Below are 24071 nucleotides of genomic sequence, written 5' to 3' on the forward strand. Positions count from 1 at the left end.
TTCACCCGGAAACAGCTCACGCATTGAAATGTTGGGATTAGCCTTAAGTGCTCTGGCCATATCTATACTTTCGTCTTTACGTCGCTTCTCGGCTGATCCGGCAATTTCGATTGACACATCTGTGTCTAGCACAATTGAGCTGTTTCCACTCACGTTCGCCGAGGGCCCTACGGGAACAACCTTGGGTGTTGGAGTAATGGTCACTTCTTCGATTTCAGGAGACGTGTTATTTCGCGATGAGGGTTTCTGTTGAACGCTTCTTCGTTGTAAAGAAACGCTCTCGCCCACCATTCCTGATTCGACAAAGTTGGAGGTTTCATCTTCCTCTCCATCTGAGATAACGATATCGGGCTGTGTTACGATGCGGGTAATATGTTCCTGGGTGTTTTTATTGCCACCAATGCCACCATCGCTAGACGAATCCTGTTGTTCGTTTTCACGTTCGTAGAACTGGAGCAATCTGTGAAAAAGACAACAATTTTACTGCTACCTTGTAAACATTCTCGAAAATGTTTAGGTACATTCACGAAAGGGTTCACTAACCTTCGATTGTAGTTTTTGATAAACTGAGCCTTTTGTGATTTAGCATCTGGAGGTTTCAACAAAAGGTTAGCATAATATCTACAAAGCTTGCACACGACCAATGTTGAATTTCCCAGCTTCATGGCAATACCTTGTTCCTGGATCAATCGTTCTAGCTGTGGAATTTCCTGTTAAAAAAAAAACATGTTATAAGATGTAAACATGCATACCCACTTAGTCATCTTACATTGACAATGTAGTAAATATGGTTCTTTGGTAGCCGCCGTTTGCACATCGCGCAAATCATCAAATGGCTGATCAACTCGTAGTGCCCATCGCATATGGGGATTAAATTAGTGGAAAAATTTGATTGTTCCAGGTTGATTTCTAGTATTTTGTTAATTGTTTTCTTCATCTTAAGCATCCACTTGCGCCGAATCGTGTGGGAAGCATTCGAGCCGCAATTTAGCACATGACAGCTACCCTGAATCTTCTCTTCTACGATTTCTAAATCTTCAGTCGACGGAGGAAGCGATTCGACAGAGGAACTGTTTGGTACTTCAGATAATTCCTGATTCCTATCATCGATGCTGTTTTGAATTTTTGCCAATGATGACAACGATTTGGCTTCTGTTTTCTTGCGGTAAGAGGGACAGTTGGCTTTCCGGTCTACGTGACGGAAACATGCATCGCAAAGGCAACTATCAATTTTAATTTTCACCTCGCCTGAAATTTAAAAGAAAAACTCTTAATGAATACCGAAAATGACACAAATTAACTACTTTTGTTAGCAAAATCTACTTACTGGCTAGAATGTTCTGCTGTCGTTCTGACGATTTCATGGCAGCAATGTGGCACGGAGTATCGTATAAACCGAATTTGCCACCACAATAGAAACACTGGTCCTGACACAGACGTTCCGGGTGTACATTGAACGAGGATGCTTTTTCCGGGATAACGAGCGGAGCCTTCTGAACCACTTCTTTAGCAACTTCAGCGACGACTTCGGGTAAAGATACGCCATCTGGAATGTAAAATAAGTTTTAAAATATTAATTACGTTAGTCCAAGAATTCAGAACTACTAGTTTGATAGGGGGGACTTGTATGTGGTCGGACACCGCGTATGGCCGGACTACATGGATATTTCGAAAACGCATTATTACTGATAAAGTTTTAACATTATGGACATAAAGTAAATAGCAGCTGGATATGGTGTTAGAAATATGGTAATCCAATCTGTAGAGGTAACCCAATAATAGGCAGCGAAATTGAAACGTGAATTGCACATAAACGTCATCTTTGGTTGATTATCTTTTGACTACAGTAGAAATAAGACAAAAAAAATGAAAGTTCAAACGAAATATTAGGAAAATGTTTATAAAAAACGTGATTTTTCTATTACCGGACAACATATTGTTGTCTTTGACCGGATAAGGAATTCAATATAACATGATTTCAACTTGAAAATCTAAAATCTGCCGAAATATCACAAATTACGTCAACTTTTTAAAAAATTTCTACTGTGATTGGAACAGCTTTGGCGATTAACTTATTAAAAAGTACGGTTTTTACACCACTTTTTTTATGGCCATAATCTTAAGAAATTTTTTAAATATTTTTTTTCCATATGTGCAAAATATAGTTTCTTACTTCAGCTTTCTCAGGCACTAAGTGATTTTTTTTTCGAGCACCTTATAACTAACATACAGCCTTTTCTCGAAAAGGCTATTTGTCAGTTATAAGGTGCAAAAATGTCTTCGACTTTGAATAGGTAACTTTAAAATAAATAATTGGAGCTGAACATTGTCGAGAATCATATTTAAATCACGTTACAAGCTTTCCAAATCTATATATTTTTTTAAATCGTTTGAGAAACAAGTGAGTTTTAGCGGAAAAGGTGTTAGGGGTCATTTGACCCCGGCGGTATAAATAGGTATATACAAAGTGTCGGTATGTTAGTGTTAAGTGTCCAGACAAGTTCCCCCTTTCTTATTATTCAATCACATAGTATTGCAACTGTTAACAAAGAAGGACTGCGTGATAGTATAAACTTTTTGATAGTTTTTGGAAACCCTTACCAGTAGTATGGGCTCGATTATGTGCTTTTCTACCTTGTAAAGATCCTGCTGCATCAATCTGGGTGGAGTTTTGGTGTTCAGCCTGTAAGCAAACGAAAAGAAGGATTATAAGAAAGAAGATTCGATTTAATTAGTTTCAACGGTCCTACGCCGTTTGACCCAAAGTCATTTGGCATAAAGCCGTTTGGCATAACGTCGTTTGGCACAGAAGTCGTTTGGCATAAAGTCGTTTGGCATAATGGACGTTTGGCATAATGGTCATTTGGCATAATGCCCGTTTGGCATATAAAATTTATAAGGTAACATAAAAGGTTGCTAAACATTAAAATACATAAGTTTTTTTTCAATTTACCGATTTTCTAGGTTTAATCAAATCCCTAGGAAGGCCCCGTGTTTCTAGGTTGGAAATTTTGATCCATCATTTTAGGACGGCCACGTCTTTCTAGGTTTATTCATAGCCCTAGGAAGGCCCCGTGTTTCTAGGTTTACCCAAAGCTAGGGACAATCCCCTAGCCCGATCCGCAACGCGAAGCGTAAGGACCATACTTCATTTTAGTTCGAACGCGAAGCGTGAGGAGGCTTCCTCGAAATTTTTATCCATCATTTTAGGACGGCCATGTCTTTCTAGGTTTATTCAAAGCCCTAGGAAGACCCGTGTTTCTAGGTTTAGGAACATACTTCATTTTAGTTCGAACGCGAAGCGTGAGGAGGCTTCCTCGAAATTTTTATCCATCATTTTAGGACGGCCATGTCTTTCTAGGTTTATTCAAAGCCCTAGGAAGGCCCCGTGTTTCTAGGTTTACCCAAAGCTAGGGACAATCCCCTAGCCCGATCCGCAACGCGAAGCGTAAGGACCATACTTCATTTTAGTTCGAACGCGAAGCGTGAGGAGGCTTCCTCGAAATTTTTATCCATCATTTTAGGACTGCCATGTCTTTCTAGGTTTATTCAAAGCCCTAGGAAGGCCCCGTGTTTCTAGGTTTACCCAAAGCTAGGGACAATCCCCTAGCCCGGTCCGCAACGCGAAGCGTAAGGACCATACTTCATTTTAGTTCGAACGCGAAGCGTGAGGAGGCTTCCTCGAAATTTTTATCCATCATTTTAGGACGGCCATGTCTTTCTAGGTTTATTCAAAGCCCTAGGAAGGCCCCGTGTTTCTAGGTTTACCCAAAGCTAGGGACAATCCCCTAGCCCGGTCCGCAACGCGAAGCGTAAGGACCATATTTTATTTTAGTTCGAACGCGAAGCGTGAGGAGGCTTCCTCGAAATTTTTATCCATCATTTTATGCCAAACGGTCATTATGCCAAACGGCCATTATGCCAAACGGCCATTATGCCAAACGACTTTATGCCAAACGACTTTTATGCCAAACGGCGTTATGCCAAACGGCTTTATGCCAAATGACTTTATGCCAATCGGTATACAATCATTTTTGTTATTTAAACAACTAACACTTACCTCATTCTGAACAATGTAGAAGGAAGCTTCCCCATTTCCGTCGCCACCGTTGGCATCTTTTTCGGCACCTTTGCCTTTTCCCTTTTGAAGGGTCATCTTGAGTGGCACCCGAGGTTTTCGTTTTTCACCTCGATTGAGCTTTATCACAGTTTTGAGAGTTCCGGTCGACTCAGTGCTTCTGTTCGACTTACCGGACTTACTGCTGGACGAGGAAGTGTACCCACTGTTGCCGGAACTGCCACTGGCTGTTACCGGCTTTAGCAAATTCAACTCCTTCCTTCGTTGTTTTTCGGCACAGGCCGCTTTGAGGGTTATCAAACCTAAATGTGCTAAGTGCGACTCTTTCTGGTTGGTAATGTCGTCTGGCTCTTCGAGAACCAAGGGTGGTGAGGCTGTAGGAATGGGGCTTGTGGTTGAAGATTCCACCACTGGTGAAAGCACTTCTTTTACGCTAGGCGCGCTTATTTCGGCAGTCTTTGTCTCATCCAGCTGTTGTTTTGATGGGTCGCAATTTTGAATCGCTTCGGGATCATCATTCTGGATTACACGGGTTTCTATTGGAATTTCTTTGAATATAGTAGCGGTATTAACAGAGTTTTCATCAGTCTGTATTTTTATAATGCTAAGGGGCGATTGGCTTCCCTTGGCCGTAACGGTTGTGACAGTTACTGCAGCTGCAGCATTTTCACTTTTGGAAATTATCTGTAAAGGTGACTCAGAGTCCAGCTCTTTGAGTTTTTCTTCTTTAGCCACCACTGCTTCCTTCAGGGGTAGGATTTCAAGTTCAGCTTTGAGCTGCACGGTTTCAGACTTTACGTTATCTTTGACCTGTTTTGGGTCTTTTTTTAGAAGGGTGATTGCCGGGAGGTTTTCCAGCGTAACCGCATTGGTCAGAATGGGTTCAACTTTAGACACTTCAGTATGTGATTGTTCAACAATTTTGATTTTTTCTGCAGAGGTTACAGATAGCACCAATTGAGAGTCAGCAGACGTTAGACTTAGAGTGGTTTGGGTTGTTACGGGAAGCACTTTCTCAATAACCGAGATCACTTCATCGACAGATGTGGTACACTCTTGCTTACCCTCGACATCACAGCTAAGGGACTTTACATCTTGCTCAATAGTTTCCTTCACTTCTTGGAGCAATTTTTCTTCGTGTAACTTTTTCTCTTCTTCCAGCTTAAGCCGTTCGGCTCGGAGCTTTTCTTCGCGTACTTTTTCTTCGACACGAAGCTTTTCCTGGCGCAATTTTTCTTCCTTCAACTTTTCGTCTTCTTTCGATTTATCTTTAGTATTTCGAACTTTTGTTGGTTTAGGTTCCTTGATATTAGTTTTGGACTTGGGAGTATTTTGTTTGGCCGGTCGTTCACCGTCAGAATCAGAACGCGATTCTAACTTTTTATTAATCACTACACTATTGTCTTTGCTACCCGTTATTGAGTCTTTCCCCGAAGAATGATCCGAGAGCGGAGATTCATTTCCGCAAGGATTTTCTTCTTTAGAAGTCACTACAAGTATTGAAGTATTCTTAATGGCCACACTTTCACCACCTACGATACCAATGATTTCCTTTAATTTTTCCACTTCAACTTCTTCTGGTTTTGTAATTTTGATATCCTCATCTATCTTTTCTTCTTTGATAACGACTGGTTCTATTTCTGGTTTCGGGTCATTTACCGAAGTACTACCATTAGAATCAATCGCTTTGTTACTATCACCACATTTATCAAGTTTTATTTTTTCCTGGCCTTGCACAATTTCGCCCAGCTTCGGATCCTTTTCAATGCCTAAATTATTTTCCAAAAACGCCGGTTCACTATAAAACTCTTTAACACTCATTTCCGAAACACCTTCGCTAACCAGTTCCGGGCTCAGAGAAGAATCTTTTTCCGGCTCACTACTGGGCACCTCTTTAGGATGAGTCTCGGTGTCAATCGTTAAGGGAGCCGGATCCGTCTCATCCGTGTCCATGGGTTCGGACTTAATCTCAACTGGTGCTTTTATTTTGGGGGTTACAAAATCGTCCTTATCCTTAGCTGTACTCTTACGCTGTCGTGAGCTTCGTCGAACCGATTTGTCATCCTTCACTGTAACAGGAGTTGGAGTTTTACATTCGTTAAACGTTCCTGCCATTTTGTCCAATATCTTGGATTTAGTATCTGTGTCTTCTAGTATTTCTTTCTTGATTTCAGGCAGACTAACTCTGTCGTCCTCGTCCTTCACGCTAGTCTCAGTTGCATCTGAACATTTTGAGATGGACTCGGATCGACGACGTTCTGGTTTTACCGTGTCACCCTTACTCGGGGTGGTTGGCTCCGTCTTCGGTGATTTCTCTTTATCTTTTGAAGAAACGACTTTGCGCTTTGGAACAGGACTCTCGCTGGCTCGATTTTTTCCATTGCGCAGGTTAGTGTTGTTTTTACCACCCGAATCGGAATCTTTCACGGTCACGGTCACTTCCTTCTTGCCTTTAGCATCAATTTGTTTACGCGCCCTTACTTTTTTGCCCAGCACTGGTTTGCCAACAATTGGTCTGGTTTTACGTTTTAATAACGTAGTTTTTTTGAGAGCAGTGACTGTAGTTTTGGCTTTATTACGAGCCAGAGGTTTCTTCAATGGAATCTTCTTTTTAGTGGGCGGTTTAGCCTCCTTAGAATCATCCTTGTCGGTTTCCCTGGTTTTGGAGCTCGGTGTTTTTTCCGAATTTTCCTCTTTAGTGGCCCTTGTGGCTCTACTATTGGTAGCGCTTTTACCGGAGCTTCCACCACTGGTGTTAGCCGGATCGGATGCTGCGACTTCGTTAATATCATCTGTTGATTGTGCAGAATCTTCATTTATATTCTGCAGCTGTTTGGATTTTTGTCTGCTCAAGGATGTGCGACTGCCTTTGCATTTACTGGTCGGGGTCGAGGGGGCTGAATCGCTACCTCCGCCAAGGGATGGAGTGGGAGAGTCTGAATTCGCTGCTCTGGGCTTCTTTTCACGGGTTGCCATTTTGAGAAGCACAGCTAGGCACTAGATCTGTGGAAAAATGCAGAGAGAATGGAAAATGTACCATCGGTATATTAATTTTCTCAAACACTACAAAATATATTGCAATATTACACCTACACTACGACTACGAAAAAAGAACTGCAATAATATTCCTTGGGAAATAATCCATCTATTAGGCTACTGTTGACAATTTCACTGCCGATCCTTTCCGTTCCGAGAACGGAAAACAAACAATGTCAGCATAGCTTTCACGAAGGGTACCAGTTAAAAGGAGTACCTATGCTTCTAGGCAGTCGATCTTACGAATTGCAAATTACAAATTCAAAAGTTGGCAGTACTTGTTTTCCTTCCTTCTCACAGAATTATTCTCCCGAGCGATGCGAGAACCCAAAAACCTACGTAAAACGAAACGCACAAACACACACAAAGTCCTATTCGGCGATCATAGCGCTTTGAATAAATTGGCGATGAGGCGAAACAAACCCGGTCGTCCGTCGCCAGTAGAAGCGGGAACACAAACTTTCCGTAAATTTTCCGACCCGGTGTCTCTCGCGGTTCAATTCTCACTGGATCAAACATCAACATCCGACACTGGTCTACACCGCCAGGGAAAACATATCCCCCTTGTCGGTCGTATCGTAAATGTATGCGAAACCTGTCGAGCATAAACATGGGCCACACGTCGCCACTGCCACCTATACACTCGCAACAAGAGAGCCAAAGAGCGGACTAAAAAATTGAGAGAAAGAGTGTAAGTGGGAACATAAATGCCTGCCACACGCACACATACTCACAGAGTGCAACATAACCATACCTTAGCAACAGACTCTCGATTAGGGCAGCCAATTGCAAAAGGATTGCACTTCCGTTTGAGTTATTGGTGTCATGCAAAAAGGAATTGGAAATCCTGAACGGATGATTGTTTGGGCTGAAATTGTCTGGTTTCCAGATCGAATAAGAATCAAAGTATAAGCCGTACAGAATGTGATGTGGAAACATTCGGCGCCGGATAGCTAATTTGTAATTTTTTATTTAGAAGGCACTTGAAATAATTAAAAGTTTTTCCAAAAAACAGCTATTTTTTCGTGTTGACCTTTTTTTTTGGATAAACTTGAATTTTAATGATTTTAAGTACCTTCTAAATTGAAAATTAAAAGCAAAAAACATGCAAAGTAATTTCTGAAGTTATCGATCTATTGTTAAATTATTTTTATTAAATCGTAGTATTCTTTTTAATATTCGTATTTTGGTTAATCAATCACGATTTGTTTCATAACATTTCTTTTTGAAAAATAATTTGAAAAGCATGTAAAAATCGGAAAATTATGTTTAACTACTGAGAATTTACGAAAATAACAACGTTTTCAATGTTTTGTAAACTTCAAAATATTTTTGAAGATATATAGAAGTATTCAGGCGAACAGTTTAAACACTCCAGAGCTTAACAAAAGTTTTTGAAATTAGTTATCAATAGTAAACATTTTATCAACTTGAATGCCCTCATTTTGGAAAGATTGTTAACTTATTTTTGTGTAGACAACAAAGTTTATAAAATGAAGGGGTACTGACAAGAATGGTAGCCCTAGCGAAACACTTTATACTTTTTGCTCTTCTCTCTGCACCGCGTACATAAGTGAGCCTTTGGGGTAGTAGGTTGCATGATTTGATGAAGTTTTATGTAGTTCCGTTCGAATAGTATGAAACCAACATTTTTCTTATTTTGGAGCACATACCTACTAGTTCTAAACTGCAAACTTAGAACTCATGATAGCTTTATCGCAAAAGGTACGAAACCAAGCACGATCAGCAGCAAAGAGTAAAATAATTTATCAGAGGTGCCAGAGGCTCTCTCCTCTCCTGACGTCGGCAATGTGCCAACAAAAGCAACAACTCAGCGCATCGCATCGCATAGTGACGTGTTGAATGTGTGCAACTCATATCTATGGAGGGTTGTATGGTGCGCTTTTATGCTGTTGCTCACTGGACCGTTTTATGCTGATGTTTTTCCCCAATTGCATTTCTAGTAAACTCACCATACAAACACAAGATGTGCATCGGCAAACTCCCCGGCGAAAGCAGATGTGTTATGCACTTTTGAAGGCAAAGAAACAAGAAAACAAAACTCAATGTACAGACTCGACTATACTCTCACTCCGCACGAATGACGAAAAGAAACTTCAGCCAGCCAGCGACAGCAACAGCATCGTCGTCAGCAAAGTTGGGGAGAGAAATGTACAAAATAACAAACGCCGAGAAAAGCTGCTCGCATCTGGCTGTGTAGGTAGAGGAAAAACGCCATGGCCGATGTTCTACTCTACACGTAGACCGAAATGAGACGAAACTGAGGGAAAAAGTTCCTCGAACACTGATCGCGCGTACACTTTTTTTACCCCTTGGTGCTTTCCATCTCCCTTCCGATCAGTGCTGAGGCAAGCAACTCTCCATACGAGATATTAGCGGCAGCATCATTATTTTACCGGTTCTACTTCTGCCATCTTAGCTTTCACAACAGGAAGGAAAATTTTCTTTCGATTTCGATCCCGGTTTCAAGAAATGGACGACACATAGTCGTGCACATTTGTACTTATACTTTTCTTTTCCTGAATCATGGGATACGCGCTCTCAGAATTACTGTAGAATGCATAATGATTTCATCCCCTCTTTCAATATATGGTAATGTTCAAATTTAAACTCAATTTCCCTGAGATTATGGTTATGATTTCAAAATTAGCTTATACAATCAGGACGCAACAAAAATTGACTTTTGGCTCCAATTTATATTTTTTATACATTTTGGATAACCAGGTATAACCAAGTCAATAAAATACACACGTGCAGAAAGTTGCCTATGCAAGTACCATCAAATGATGGTTTACTCAGACTTCAACTAAAACATATGAATTTTCGAAAAAGTAAGTGGATCACTGGAGATACAGTGGGAACAAAACCAATACCCGCGTGTGCCAGTTTTCTCCGGTTCATTGGCTCTGTCGTATCGAAAATCCACCTGCTTAACATGATTTGTGTGTCCTTCATTAAGCCTCAAACTTCTGAGCTGATTATATTAATTACCTGATATCCGGCTGTTTTTTTTTATTTTTTTGAAAAGGTACTTTTTATGAGAGAAAATAACCACAATAATCTTCAATTGATTTTCATAAAATTCGATTAAATGAGTATTCTGTAACTGTTGGGTCATTTTCTCTTTCTCTTTTTCCAAACAATCCTACCCCTTATGCATCAAAAGTTTCAAGGATGATGGAACATCGAATTTGCGTAGTTAGAAAAAATTGTTGGTTTCTTAAGTTATTTTTAAATTTCTAAAAACATGCGATTTCCATCCTCCTTAGAAAATGGGATAACTTGCAACACACTTTGTGTTTAATGAAAAATCTTATGAACACGTATGAAAATTTATAGTTTTTAATATATTTGCGATACCTTAAAGACCATTGAACACATGAAAACACCAATTGCAGTAATTTTTTAGTCAGTAAAACTTTTTTTCACATTCTTTTTAAAAAAATAAGAATGCTGCATACATTTAGGGGTTAAATAATACTTCGAAAAATTTTACAAGCTGAAATCATTAAAATAAATGTTTGGATGAATGAAATTTCAATGTTTACAAACGCGTGATGCAAAACATTCATATTCCAGCACATGGAAACGAGACTTTCAAGGTGTTTCTTTGATTTGCATTTTGTTGCATTTGACTCCAGACACCTAACTGAATTATTAAAAATATTTACAGTATTGTTCCGATTTTGTCAGCCCCATCTTGAATTTAGGGCTGACAAAACAGGGTACCTGACAAAATCGGGAAAAAAAATTCTTGAATATAATTTCAATTTTGATTTGATAATTGTCCGTCTACTTGTTATTTCGATATTTTATGTCAATACCGTTATAAGAGGTGACATAGACCCCTTTTCTTTATTTTTTACTCTTCTTACAAAGAAGGGTATACATGTCGCTTGAAAAACCAAATTTCAATCCGAGGCCCAGGGGGCCAAGTGTCATATACCATTCGACTCAGTTTGTCGAGATCGGAACATGTCTGTATGTGTGTATGTATGTGTGTATGTGTGTTCCCTAAAAGGCTATCCATAAATTATGTGATCAAAATGTGGTCAAGTTTAAACCTCCTTCCATTCCACATCAATGCACACTGGTACAGATCAATCTAGCGGAACTAAATTAATAGCACCCAGGGATGAAAATATAGACTTTTAATGTCTTGGACAACATTGCATAGTTTTACAAGGCGCATACTTTGAAATAAAATATAGAACTGAGGGGTCCACCAATAGCAAGATAAAAAAGCTAACTTTTTTGTTAAGCATTTTAGAGCTTTAGTTTCTTCTACAAAGTTGTTTATCTTAACAAAATACATAGCTTTGCTAAACAAGCCAAAGTTCTACAGTTTCATTCTAAGTAGTTACAATGAAATTAAAAAAAAACCTTGAAAAAACAGTTTTTTAAATCTGAAACGTTGTAGGTGAGAGAAAACAATTTTCAGTCTTCGAAACAAAGTTGAAAATGTTAAGATCTACAATTGTTTAGTACATTATGATGTGTTTTGAAATTGATGAAGCGCTGTAAAAAGCATTTAGTGTAATATATTAACGATTTTCAAAGAAAAGTTTATCGAATTGCGCAAATTTCCGCACCATTAGCCAATGTGTATTTTACTTTTGGTGTTAAGAGGAATCATTACCACATAAAACTAGCGTGGAACTCGGTGGAACTCGAAGCAATTTTGAGATTGAAAATCTAGTATTTTGTTCACAAATATCACTTTTTTAGACACGTTATTAGTTTCTTAGTTTCTTTGATGCAATAAACTTGCAGAATTTGAGAATTAGAAATAATTAGATGATTTACCCGGTTTTCCGTTTCAAATTGATCAATATAATCTGTTCATTATTATATAAATGACTAGCTGATTTTACCCGGCCTTGCTCGGGTTCACAAAAGATATTAATCAAAATGAGTCGTTTGATTTTTCGAAATGTTGGAAGCTTTATATTCATCATTTTAAGAAATTGGGCCCATGTTTGGCCATGTAAGTTTTGTAAGTCTTTTAAAAGTTTTTATTGAGATTATTCACTGTGTTTATAGATTTCATTTTCTTAGAAGATGCTTATAGTTTTAAGGGTTATGAATTGAATTTAAAAATAATTTCCTTCTTCTCTATCACAAAAAACTTTAATCTCTTTTGGAGACTACCCCACTTTTCAAGATGGATGATCTCCCTGTAAAATGGTATATTTATGTTTTATTTAATTAAAAATTTCTAAAAACACTTCCGAACCTTGTTGAACCATGTTTAAGACTCATTTGGCATATTTTCAATTGTATGTGTGCTTTTTTCGCTTTTTTAATTTAACACTATTTTTCTTAAATGTTGAAAGTTGCACTTAAAGTTTCTTGGAGTTATCGAAAAGAAATCATCTCTGAACCGAAATAACCATTTAAATGTTATGGAAATGTTCTTATTTGAGTTCCATTAATTATTTTGAAGAGTGATCAATGTTAAAATTCTTTGAAATCATTTGTTTGAACTCGCAGTACCAAACGGTTTTTTTTTTCAAAATTGGATGGTAGAATTGAACACATTGATGACCAAAAATAAATCAAAAAGTATAAGTAAATTGGCCAATTAAATAGAATTGTATAAAACTAAAAACCTCAGATTGTATTATCTAATCAATTTTCTAATCCCCCATTTAGATTTCCCGGCGGCTATCAAAGCGTTGAAATTACAGCCTTCAACATATAACTCTGAATCTAATGATTTTTTCTCTCTCTTTAAGGAATCCTTAAAATTTGAAAATGGTTGGTTAGAAGCTGGAGTTTATGAAAATCGGTTCATTAGTTTTTCAGCATTCAGTACAAATAGTTATTCAGCTGAAGAAGCCAATTAACTGTTGACTGTTCAGTTCACTGTATATCCTTGTAAACTCTCAAAGCCCCCCAGCGGGGCAAAATCACTATAATTTTAGTCAATATACTCTTTACAGGATAGTTGTATTTGTCAATACAAAATGTAAGCTCATTATTGCATCCAAATATCTCGTACCGGTACCACGTGTTTTGAACAGTAGAAGGAAAAAACACCCGCCAAAATTTTACCTTTCAAATCTTTGATGCTCAGCAAGCTTTGATTTGCTTTCCAGTCCACGTGAACTCTTGATGGTCGTTTCAATGCCCGGCCCATGGTGATGGTGAAAACAACCCCGCCAAAGGGAAAAAATTGGTTCTGAAAAATGAGTGCCATGATTTTTGGTTTGTGAGAAAAAACGAAAGTTCTATGGGAGGGTCCCTTTTCTCAAGTGGGAGGGGCTCGAAACTATTACTAAAACCTTCCCATGGTCCAAACACATAACTGTACCAAATTTCAGGCTGATCGGTTAAGTGGTGTGGATTTGTATAAGGTGCATACAAACATATATAGTCCAACTCATCTTTATATATTAGAAGAAAGATATCTGTACCAACACGTGAAAGTGATTTAACTCCAAAAGTAAAGTAGCTTTCAGCTTTCAGTGGCAGGCAAATTTTGGCTCTATTTATCGAAAAAAAAAAACACTTTTGAGATAATAAGTTTTCGTTGGATTACAAACTCAATTTGATTAAAGTATATATGACCATTTTGATGAATTTGAAACGGAAAACCTGTTAAATCATCTAATTATTTCTAATTCTCAAATTCTGCAAGTTTATTGCATCAAAGAAACTAAGAAACTAATAAAGTGTCTAAAAAAAGTGATATTTGTGAACAAATACTAGATTTTCAAACTCAAAATTGCTTCGAGTTCCACCGAGTTCCACCGAGTTCCACGCTAGTTTCATATGGTTCTGATTCCTCTTAACACCAAAAATAAAATCCACATTGAATGTTGGTGCGGAAATTTGCGCAATTCGATAAACTTTTCTTTGAAAATCGTTAATATATTACACTAAATGCTTTCTCCAGCACTTCAGCATTTTCAAAACACATCATAATGTACTAAACAATTGTAGATCTTAACAATTTCAACTTTGTTCCGAAGACTGAAAATTGTTTTCTCTTACCTACAACGTTCCAGATTTTAAAAACTGTTTTTTCAAGATATTTTTTTAATTTCATTGTAACTCCTTAGAATGAAACTGTAGAACTTTGGCTTGTTTAGCAAAGTTATGTATTTTGTTAAGATAAACAACGTTGTAGAAGAAACTAAAGCTCTAAAATGCTTAACAAAAAAGTTAGCTTTTTTATCTTGCTATTGGTGGACCCTCGGCTCTATATTTTATTTCAAAGTATGCGCCTTGTTAAACTATGCAATGTTGTCCAAGACATTAAAAGTCTATCTTTTCATCCCTGGGCGCTATTAATTTAGTTCCGCTAGATTGATGGTCTGTACCAGTGTGCAATGAAAATCTTATGAACCTTCAATCACCCCCAACCCTTAAAATACCAACCCTTAAAATACCAAGTGGTTAATGGCTGGTCCTCTACGTGGGTCAGGACAACCCCCAAAAAAACATACAGTGTTAAATGACAGGGAATTTTAGTTCAAAAGCAGAAAATTTCAACTAAATTTAAAGGCTGACAAAATCGGGATAAAATGCTGACAAAATCGGGGATAGACAAAATCGGGGGTAGACAAAATCGGGAGCTGACAAAATCGGAACAATACTGTATTTTAAAAAATTGAGTGATTGTTCGAAAAATATTTTTACACCAACAGTGTTGGTATAGCATGAGGAAACCAGTAAAAAGTTTGTAGGTAGATTTATCAAGCCAATCCGTCATACTGCGAAAAGTTTTTATCGGCCTCTAAAAATGTTAAAATTTGTACATTTATTGCGGGATTTTTCAAATTTTATATACAAATAAAAAACTTCAAAAAACTAGCCTCAGATGAAAAAAAAATGTCATCATCATTTTGTAGTCATTAAAAGATAACTTTATTACAATACATTAAATTAAAAAATTGATTCAGTGTGGTGTTAAAGCTTAGTTCTTTTAGAAATGGGACACTTTCTTTTGCTGATAGCTCATTTACTACTAATCGGATATTCAAAATTTTGACGACATTTTGGACGACATTCTCAATGGATGACGCAGGGTTCGCAAGTTGATGTCATATATATACAGACATGTCTAAGGCTTTTGACGTTATAAATATTAATGCTCTTCTGTCAGTGCTGCGCAAAAATGGAATCACCGGTGTTAGTCTACAATGGATACGTTCGTACCTGATGGAAAGAGTTCAGTTTGTAAAACTTGGGAACGCGAGATTCAGCGTATTCCTGGTCAACAGCGACGTACCTCAAGGGAGTCACTTGGGACCCCTACTTTTTTCAACTGTAATGAACGAGTTTCTCGAAGTGCTGCGTGACGTGTTTGTGCTGATCTACGCGGATGATTTGAAAATGTTCCTTCCTGTTCGGTATCCCAAGGATTGTATGGTTCTACAGAATGCGCTTAACAATTTTTCTGAGTGTTGCTGCCATTTTGGTTTGAAAATCAATGCCTCAAAATGCAGCGTGATAATCTTTTCAAGGAAAATGAGCAACATAGTGCACGATTATTGTCTTGAAAACAACTGTTCCGTAACAAGAAAATTCTCAGTGAAAGATCTAGGCGTAGAGTTGGATGTAAAACTTAGTTTTTCGAAACATATCGAACAAGTCGTTGCCAAAGCCAATTCCATGTACGGTATGGTTGGCAGGATTTGTCACGAGTTGGACAATCTTTATACTATCGTCTCGATTTATGTTGGACTTATCCGAACCTCTATCGAATATGCCAGTATTTTGTGGCACCAATACTACAATGTTCAAAAGAATAGAATCGAAAGAGTTCAAAAACGATTTCTAAGGTACGCCTTGAGAAACCTTGGCTGGCAAGAAGATATGCCAGAATATCAAGCCTTGTGTACGCTGGTTGGCTTGGAATCACTGAAAATCGCAGAAAATCAATCGACATGTTGTTTTTAAAGGATTTGACCTGTGGAAAATATTTTTCACCGTATTTGATGTCACAGATTTCTCCTAACGAAGGACGTAGCAGTCTACGCAGCTTACGACCATTCCAGCTACATAACCGAATTCAAAACTACGCTTGCAATGAATATACAGAATGATGGCGTTCTACAATGCACATGCTAACGTTATAAAACTGAATATGTCCAGAGAACAAATCAAAAATAAACTTAAGTTAGTTTTTTCATAAATATATTGTAAACACCATTAAAGATAAAAGGCTGAAGCCTAGGATCTATCAATAGTAAATAAATAAAACGGACAATTTATTGCTCGATCCGTTCGAAATTTTGACAAAGGTTCATGGTTTTCTAAATAAGGCATCTTTCGATGATTATTGTGTGTAATCCGATATTATCGAAAATATATACTTATTTCAGAAAAAACAAGTACTTTTCCCAACTTTTTATGATCTGAATGCTAAATAAAGCTAAATAGTATTGAATGAAGGGAACAACATTGAAAAAATGTGTCAACATCAAGTATGTATAAAGCCGTCCCCACTTACCCCAGGTAGAGTTTGGAGACAAAATTTTAGACTTTTGCAAATAAACCCTTTTTTCTCAATTTTTAACCGTCGTTTCTTTTCCTAACTGGTTGTTTCGAATGTAAGGATTGTTTCAATGTGGAGTTTTTTGTCAACAGCCAACTAGTTAACGAGAAATTTGCGATTGAAAAAGATGTACATCAACTCCACATCGTATTTAAAAATAGAAAATTTCCAAAAAGTCACCGTAAACATCCGCAATTGTCGGAACCGTATCTCTTTTACAGTTATTGGATAGGTTACAAGTAAATTTAACATTCTGCATTAAAAGTTTGAAAAAATAGTTCACAATATTGTTTTAATAGCCACCGTCCCCACTTACTCCGGTGTACCTTACATCTATTTTGCTTAGCCAATCGATATCTTTCATATAAACATACGTCCAAAAAAGAACGTAATCGCCTGTTGGACAATTATGAACCTCATTTTCAATCCGGTTCCATTATTGATTGTGTCAATCGATTTTGATGAAACTCGGCCAAATACTAAATTTAACATATTTAAACATTTCAGCCATTTTTAGAATTGAGCCGATTTCTAAACTCTTTAGCCAAGTATTTTCAATTAAAATTGCCAAAAATACAGCGAATTTTGCGAAACAATCTCAAATTTCCCTTTTTCACAAGAATAGCTGTATCATTTTTTTCCATTCATAGTACAGTCTTCAAATTTGGTGGAGTGTTAGTTGGATAGTTGAACTAGATTTTGTGAAATTTCATGAAAAATATCAATCCAATGGCAGCTACTCAAAGTTGGAAGCGAGTGCGCTGCATAACGCGATTTAATTATTTGTTTAACGTAACTGTACAAACATTAAAAGTCATATGTAAGTATTTGGCACTTTCAGAGTTCTGTTGAAATTTTCGCTGTTTTAAAATTATCTTTTTCCTATGGAAGAGGAGTTGAGTATAGAAAATTTCAAGCCCTTATATAGAGAACATTATTTCCCAGAAACTGTTTACATAAAAAATGTGCAATTATCACAAACTATTTGCACATTTTGAAAATTTTGCCATGAAAAAACATTTTCAAGATCTGTGGCTTTCAAGTTTTTTAACAACACGTGTTGTAGTTTCACATGTTGTGATGCAGAAATAGAAATATTTCTATCACATACAGCTGGATTAGGAACAGTGCTGTAAAAAAAAACAACGCCCAAAGATCTTGAAAACATTTTTGCATGGTAAAATTTTCAAAATGTCAAAATTTCTGCCAATGTAAAAACATCGAAATAACCTGCCATCGCAACAAGGCGTTTTTTCAAGCTGATATAAAATTCAATTTTTTTATAAGCTAGAAAATACTAAGTATATACCTACAAACCAGTTCATCGGAGATTTCTCGTCAGGATGTGGATAATGACTGGTCGATTTTGACACGGTTCGATTTGCGGAACACAAAGTTCCAAAATCGACTGGGACCAAAATTTCTTAGCGCTAGTCTAGTGCTCCCAACTAAGATATCTTTCGATGCGTAATTTGAACTAGGCTTAACAATAATAGCTTACAGGCATTTATTTTTTGTCCGGAAAACAGAACGCAACTTTAGGTTTTACATACATTAGCGTGTACTATTTGATGCAAATCCGTAATGAGTTGTGTTTTCCGATTAACTCATTGAATTTATAAGGGGATTTTCTATGTCATGACTCATAAGCTGAGCACGTTAATGAATGAAATGTATTGGTCTTCTGATATCTACGAAGACTGAATGAAATTAAACTTTAGCAGAAATAAGATTGATCAGTTATAGAAGTTCGGTATTGGAAATAGGGCAAATGAGTTGCATCAAAATCAATTTTTGTCATTGATTGATTGATACTGAAAAAGCGCTCTAAACATTTCGTGACGTCACAGTGGAAATGGTCTAATAGAGACTGGACACAGCTTAACGCTTCAGGACCTTCTGCGATAGTAACTTTTTCTTCTTATATGCCACCATTTTTTTTAAATTAAAATTTTCTTCATTTTTTTATATTTTAAAAGCTGAACTGAGATTTATTTTTCAACAACTGTTTTTAAAGTCTGAAATTTCGACTTTGATTTTATTTTCTTCATAAGTTCTTTTGTTGTGCTATAATTTTATTGGCCTCTTTCCCTTTCATTCTAGGAGCTGTCTCGAACTACCATGAACATATTTTCATGATTGAATAACTCCATATGCCATATTTGGCTCTATTGACTTAATGAGTTCTCAAGTTATGCAAAAATATGCGTGATCGAGCAAATTTTTCATAGAAGGGATTGGGGTTCGACAAAAATTTTCTTGATTATTAAACAGGAAGACTCTCATAATTTTATTTTTTATTACTTGGAGAATGATCAAGCAAATGGAACCAAATTTGGCTTGGGAGCAGGGCCGTAGGAAGAACCGGCTCATGGAGGGAAGGGGGGGGGGATGGGTTTTGATCACAGTTTTTTTCTGAACCATTTTTGCTTGAAAAATGCATGCAGATTGCACAATGCAAAAAAAAAGTATTTGTACTAAGAACAAATTGTCCTGGTTAAAATTATTTTGCATTAGGAATAATTAATTTTTTGAAAATAAGCCCTAGGAGCTATTAATTTTTTTTTCACGAAGCTTTACAAAATATGGGGACTTGTGATATAGCTCAGAGGGTTATTCAATTGCCTCCAGAGCTGATGTCCGTGAGTTAGAGGCCAAGAGTTAACATCGAACACAGTTAATCCAGAAAAGTTTTCAAATGACTGGTGTGCCAAATGCATCGTTGATAAAAGTCGCGAGTGACCCAATGATGTAGAAATGACCATAATCGAACAAAAAATAAGGATTTTGAACGCTTCATTTTGAAAAACTACTTTTTTAATTATTTAAATGAGCAAGCAAAATTCCGTTGAACCCCAAGCATAACCATTTTAAGCATGGGTAAAAATGTATCAAATATACTGTAATAAAAGTAAAAAAAAATAGTGTTACGGTTTAAATAAGGTTTATTTTTAACTCTTGTAAACTCGATTCAAATTTAATATTTTAGTTGAAACCTTTAATTTTGAAGAATCTGCAATATACGTAAATAATATTAAATAAAATTTCTAGCTGAATTTCCATCTGGGGATAAAAACAAGTTAAAAAATTATCATTTATTGTTTAATGTTTGATAATTTAAATCCCTTGACTAAAGTTTTCAAAATTAAAATCTAGTTTAAAAAAAACAAATTCTTTGAAATGAATCCAGTTCTTATTTTTGAATATGTCATTTTCACCAGGTTTGTGTTTCCTAAATGACTTTAATAGAATTTAAAATTTATTAATTTATTGAATTCTTTCAATTTGTATGCTTAATTATTATTATTATTAATTTAATTTAGGACATTTTATCAACTTTTGGCATTCGTGTCCGATGTATGCTTAATAAAATTCTAATATTGATATATAAATATTGATTATAAAACTTTAATTTGAGCTCAATCGAATGCGAGTCTTGAAATTTTGTTCCATGTCTGAAATCTGCATTTTGAACCTTAATTTAAAACCTGAATATGAGGGTGAAAACGTATCGTTAATCCCTCGAAAATAAAGCATACAAAAAAAACCTAAATCTTAAGTCCAGATAAAAAATCCTATGAATTTGAAACCAAAAAGCGAAATTTGTGACAGAACCCTTAACCAGAAATCTTTTATTTGATTCTGAATATGTTGTTTTCAATATGATTTTTTTCAATAAATAATTCGTAATTGAACTTGTAAATTAAAATCAAACTGTGAATGATGATATTGTTTCACATTTTTTCAATTCTGGACTCATGATTTTTTCTCATGTTTCAGATCCAAATCTTAAAAATGGTTTGAATTTATTAAAACTGATCCAAACTTAAAATCAAGAGCAATAAACTAGATACTTACTAGATTTTTTTTCGCGAAGTTTCCGGGCTGGGCCAACCGAGGAAATTTTATCTTTAAACCTTGCGAAATGAGGGCATATTGTTTCAAAATTTCCCTTAAAAATCCGGCCAATATGCAGGCAAATTTGAGAATTATTCCATTAAAATCGAGATGAAAAACACGAGGATAACTGGAGGATTTCGAGGATTTCATCCAAAAAAATAAGCCGAGTAAGAATTATATTCAAGGCTACCATAAAATGATTTATGATTATTTTCACACATTTTTTTACATGATTTGGGCGCACGATACATGATTCAAAGGACTCAACTGAAATTTTCGATGAATGAAAATAGAGTGAGAAAATCTGGTCAAAATTTGGACAATCTAGTAAGCTTAGTTCAACTTTATTGGGATTCAATATTTGGGACTCAACAACAATCGACAAAGTTAGAAAGTTTTTGAAAAACTGTTGTTGTAGGCTGTAGGGTAGTCTAATGTACATATACATATAGATAAATTTGCGTACTGTGCGATTTTCCAAATATTTTTCGAAAAGTTGTTTTTTCCATTAAATAAATTAATCTTAAAATCATTTTTTGCCAGGAATTTATCACTTCGTGTTATTCTTCCCTATTCCTAAAATTATGAAAAATTCACCAATTAAGGTTTAAGATCACCCTGAAGAATGAAAATCCCAGAAAAAAAATATATTGATCCATTTTTCACTGTTACTACATTGACTCTGAGGTCCTTAAAGCTAAGCTCAGTAGTGTATCAAGTTTGGGTCGAAAACAATATTATATGCTGTTGTAGATACAAGAAAAGGCGAAATATCGTAGAACCCTTACATCGACAAGGAGAAAAAATTGATCAGCTTTCTAAAACAAACTTAGTTTCACCAATTAGGTATAGCTAAAAAAAAACAAAAGTTAACAGGATGAAATATAAGAATGTATTCACTTGAAACTATTTGAAACGCTCCACTTCGGGATGAATAAACCAACCTGATTTAAGATCCCTGAGAAAAAAGAACCAAAAAATAGTTCTTCTTACTTTAAAACAGTGCGTTAAAAAGGTAATGGAAGATAATAAGTAGAGTAGCGCCACAAAACCCTCCATAGAAGAGTTTAGAGCATTTAGGAACCGGTATATAATTAAAGGGAACGGAAAAACATTGAAAATTTTACAAAATTTACGAAAAGTGTGCGAACAGTTCTAAAATAAGAGCAAACATTTCAGAAATGTACTTTTTATAAATGGAATATGACACTTGAATAGATGTAAAAAATCTAAATAATTTTAAATCTTCTTCCAGTGCAATAAATAACTCAAACACTCCGTTGATTCCAGGAAAAACCTTCAAGTTTGTTACTTTGGTTAACCGAAATGATGATAAAATTCCAATTTTTTCAACCAGTTTTTTTCCTTGTTAGAATGCTTTCCCAAACAGAATTTTTATAAATTTTGCTTGCAATATCTTCACCATTTATTTTTAATGTAAGTTTTTGTGATAATATCACTTTTTCATTCAAAAACTGAGATCAAAGCAAGCCTTTGTGGAGTGCGGTCGTTGTTTTTCGTTCGTTTCAATTTTTTTTTCTTTGAAGTAAAATTAATCCGAAAAATAAATTTTAAATTGTGAATTTATGATTACGGTGAAGTATTTCTGAGTTTTCTATCCACTATCCCAACAAAGTGGAGTTGGGCTTGGTTATTAGTTGTACCTCGTGTATCAGCCAATCCAAGATGTGTGTAGTCACCCTATGCTATGTTATGCTATATCACTTTTTCATTAAAAAACTACTAAAATACTGTGGTTTATTTTCAATGGCAGGAAAAACACCAATTTTTGAAACTCAATCTTTTAGTAGTATTTTTTCAAAAAAAAGCTTGAAATCCTAGAAGAAGATCTAAAAATTAATTCTACTTACTTCTTTAGAGACCTCTGAAGGAAAAAGTCATAGTAAAATAAGTTAAAATTCATCGAAAAATTTCACCTTTTTGTTTACACTTTTTTTTCTGATTACAAAACTTCAAAAATTCATCTGGCATCAAGGATTATTTAAATAAGGTAGTGTCGAGAGCCATATTGGATTTTTTTGTGACATCACAAAAACGATTGTATCGAAAATTTATGTGACAATGGTAGGAATTTCAAAGAAAAACACGTTTTAGAACGGAATCGAATTCCAATTTCATTTTGATTTTGTTGTAAGGCCTCTATTCCACTATGTTATGAAGTTTTTTGGTCCTTTGAAGATTGCAGAATGTTTTTTTTTCTTAATTGATTTATGAATGCAATGTCGCCTTGAAGCTAAAACGTGCTAAAATGAAGAAAATATCAGCTTCGAAAAGGTCTAGCTGGTAGATATTGAGTGTTCAACTGATTGTGATGATTTTAATCCAACCGGTTTAACATATACAATTCTTATGTAGAACAATGAACATCAATTCATGATTGTTAACTCAGTTTACTAAAATGCCAATAAAAGTTTGTGGTTTTGTATTAAAATTGTGTTTTGATCACTTTATTGTAATGAGGAGCATTTTCATGGAAGACTTCGAACTAATTTTAAAGTTTTGCAAATTTCAGTGGTGAAAATCCACAATTTTTTCGAACTTCGATGGCCTTTTTTATAGAAAAAATATTCGGAAATGCAACTTTTTCTGCACCCATCTAGAAGAGCAAGAATCCTTCTACAATAACATGTTTTCAAAGTGTATAATTTCCAGCAGATTCTTCGAATTATCATCGAAAAAGAAAAGTTTCCTAGTTAATTAACAGATTTTTCGTGATTCTGACGTATAAGCCTGTACCAATACTAGAGCAGGGCTGCCTTGGCACTACCTTCTTTAAATATTCCTTGATCTGGCATCCCGAATCGATTCGTGCATCCTTGATTGAAATCAAGTAACATAAAATATGCAGAAGGAAGTTATTTGTCAGAATTCAAAAAATTCAACTTTCAAATGCCACAACCATAGCTAAGAACTTCTTCCAAACAAGCGGACGCATACCGGCCATTTTATTATATTGGCTCTGCCAACGCGCTTTTCTTCGAAAACAAAAACGAAAAATGCTCACTCGCAGGCAAGCAGAAACCGAAAAGCACACGTCAGCAGCAGCCGAAGTAAAGTGCGTAGATTTCAATTTGGGGCATAAAGCAGAAAATTCTTGTGAACATCATCATCATCACCCCCATCGAAGTGAGGGCCAATAATCACCACTACAAGCACAGACACACAGGCCGCCGAGTGTATCCGCGTGGTGTTTGTTTGGCAAAGCGAGACGCCTAAAATAATGCGAGGTTCCGTGTCGTAGTCCCAAGCATCAATCCGCCATATTACCTACCTCCTACCTACATTGGAACATGGGTTGGTGTCGTTCGGTGTTGCTCGGTCGGATGCTGTCTGAGATGCTAGGAGAATATCGGGGGAAGAAAAAACGGAGACGCGTCTCGAGAGTGTTTTGCCCCGACCTACGCTTTCACGATTTAGGTTCAGTCAGGGTGTCGGTGCGTCTCGGAAATTGGGGTTGCAATGATGGACTATGATCAAGATGATGATGATGGTGGTGGTTAGGAAAAA

The 24071-nt window shown here is 36.2% G+C and overlaps 1 protein-coding gene across 1 annotated transcript; it reads right to left on the reverse strand.

Annotated features, from left to right (window-relative positions):
* Positions 1–3: 3 nt before the first annotated feature.
* On the reverse strand, positions 4–7378 carry LOC129759812 (titin homolog; the record flags this gene model as incomplete). The annotated part of the gene is made up of 7 exons (XM_055757340.1): positions 7172–7378; positions 4061–7081; positions 2635–2683; positions 1328–1546; positions 770–1248; positions 544–710; positions 4–460 (listed from the first exon to the last, which is right to left on the reverse strand). Coding segments are annotated over exons 2-7 (4365 nt in total), but the record flags the coding sequence as incomplete, so codon positions are not given.
* Between the last annotated feature and the right edge of the window lie 16693 nt (positions 7379–24071).

This window comes from Uranotaenia lowii, unplaced genomic scaffold (assembly GCF_029784155.1).
Source record: "Uranotaenia lowii strain MFRU-FL unplaced genomic scaffold, ASM2978415v1 HiC_scaffold_277, whole genome shotgun sequence".
Lineage (NCBI taxonomy): Eukaryota > Metazoa > Arthropoda > Insecta > Diptera > Culicidae > Uranotaenia > Uranotaenia lowii.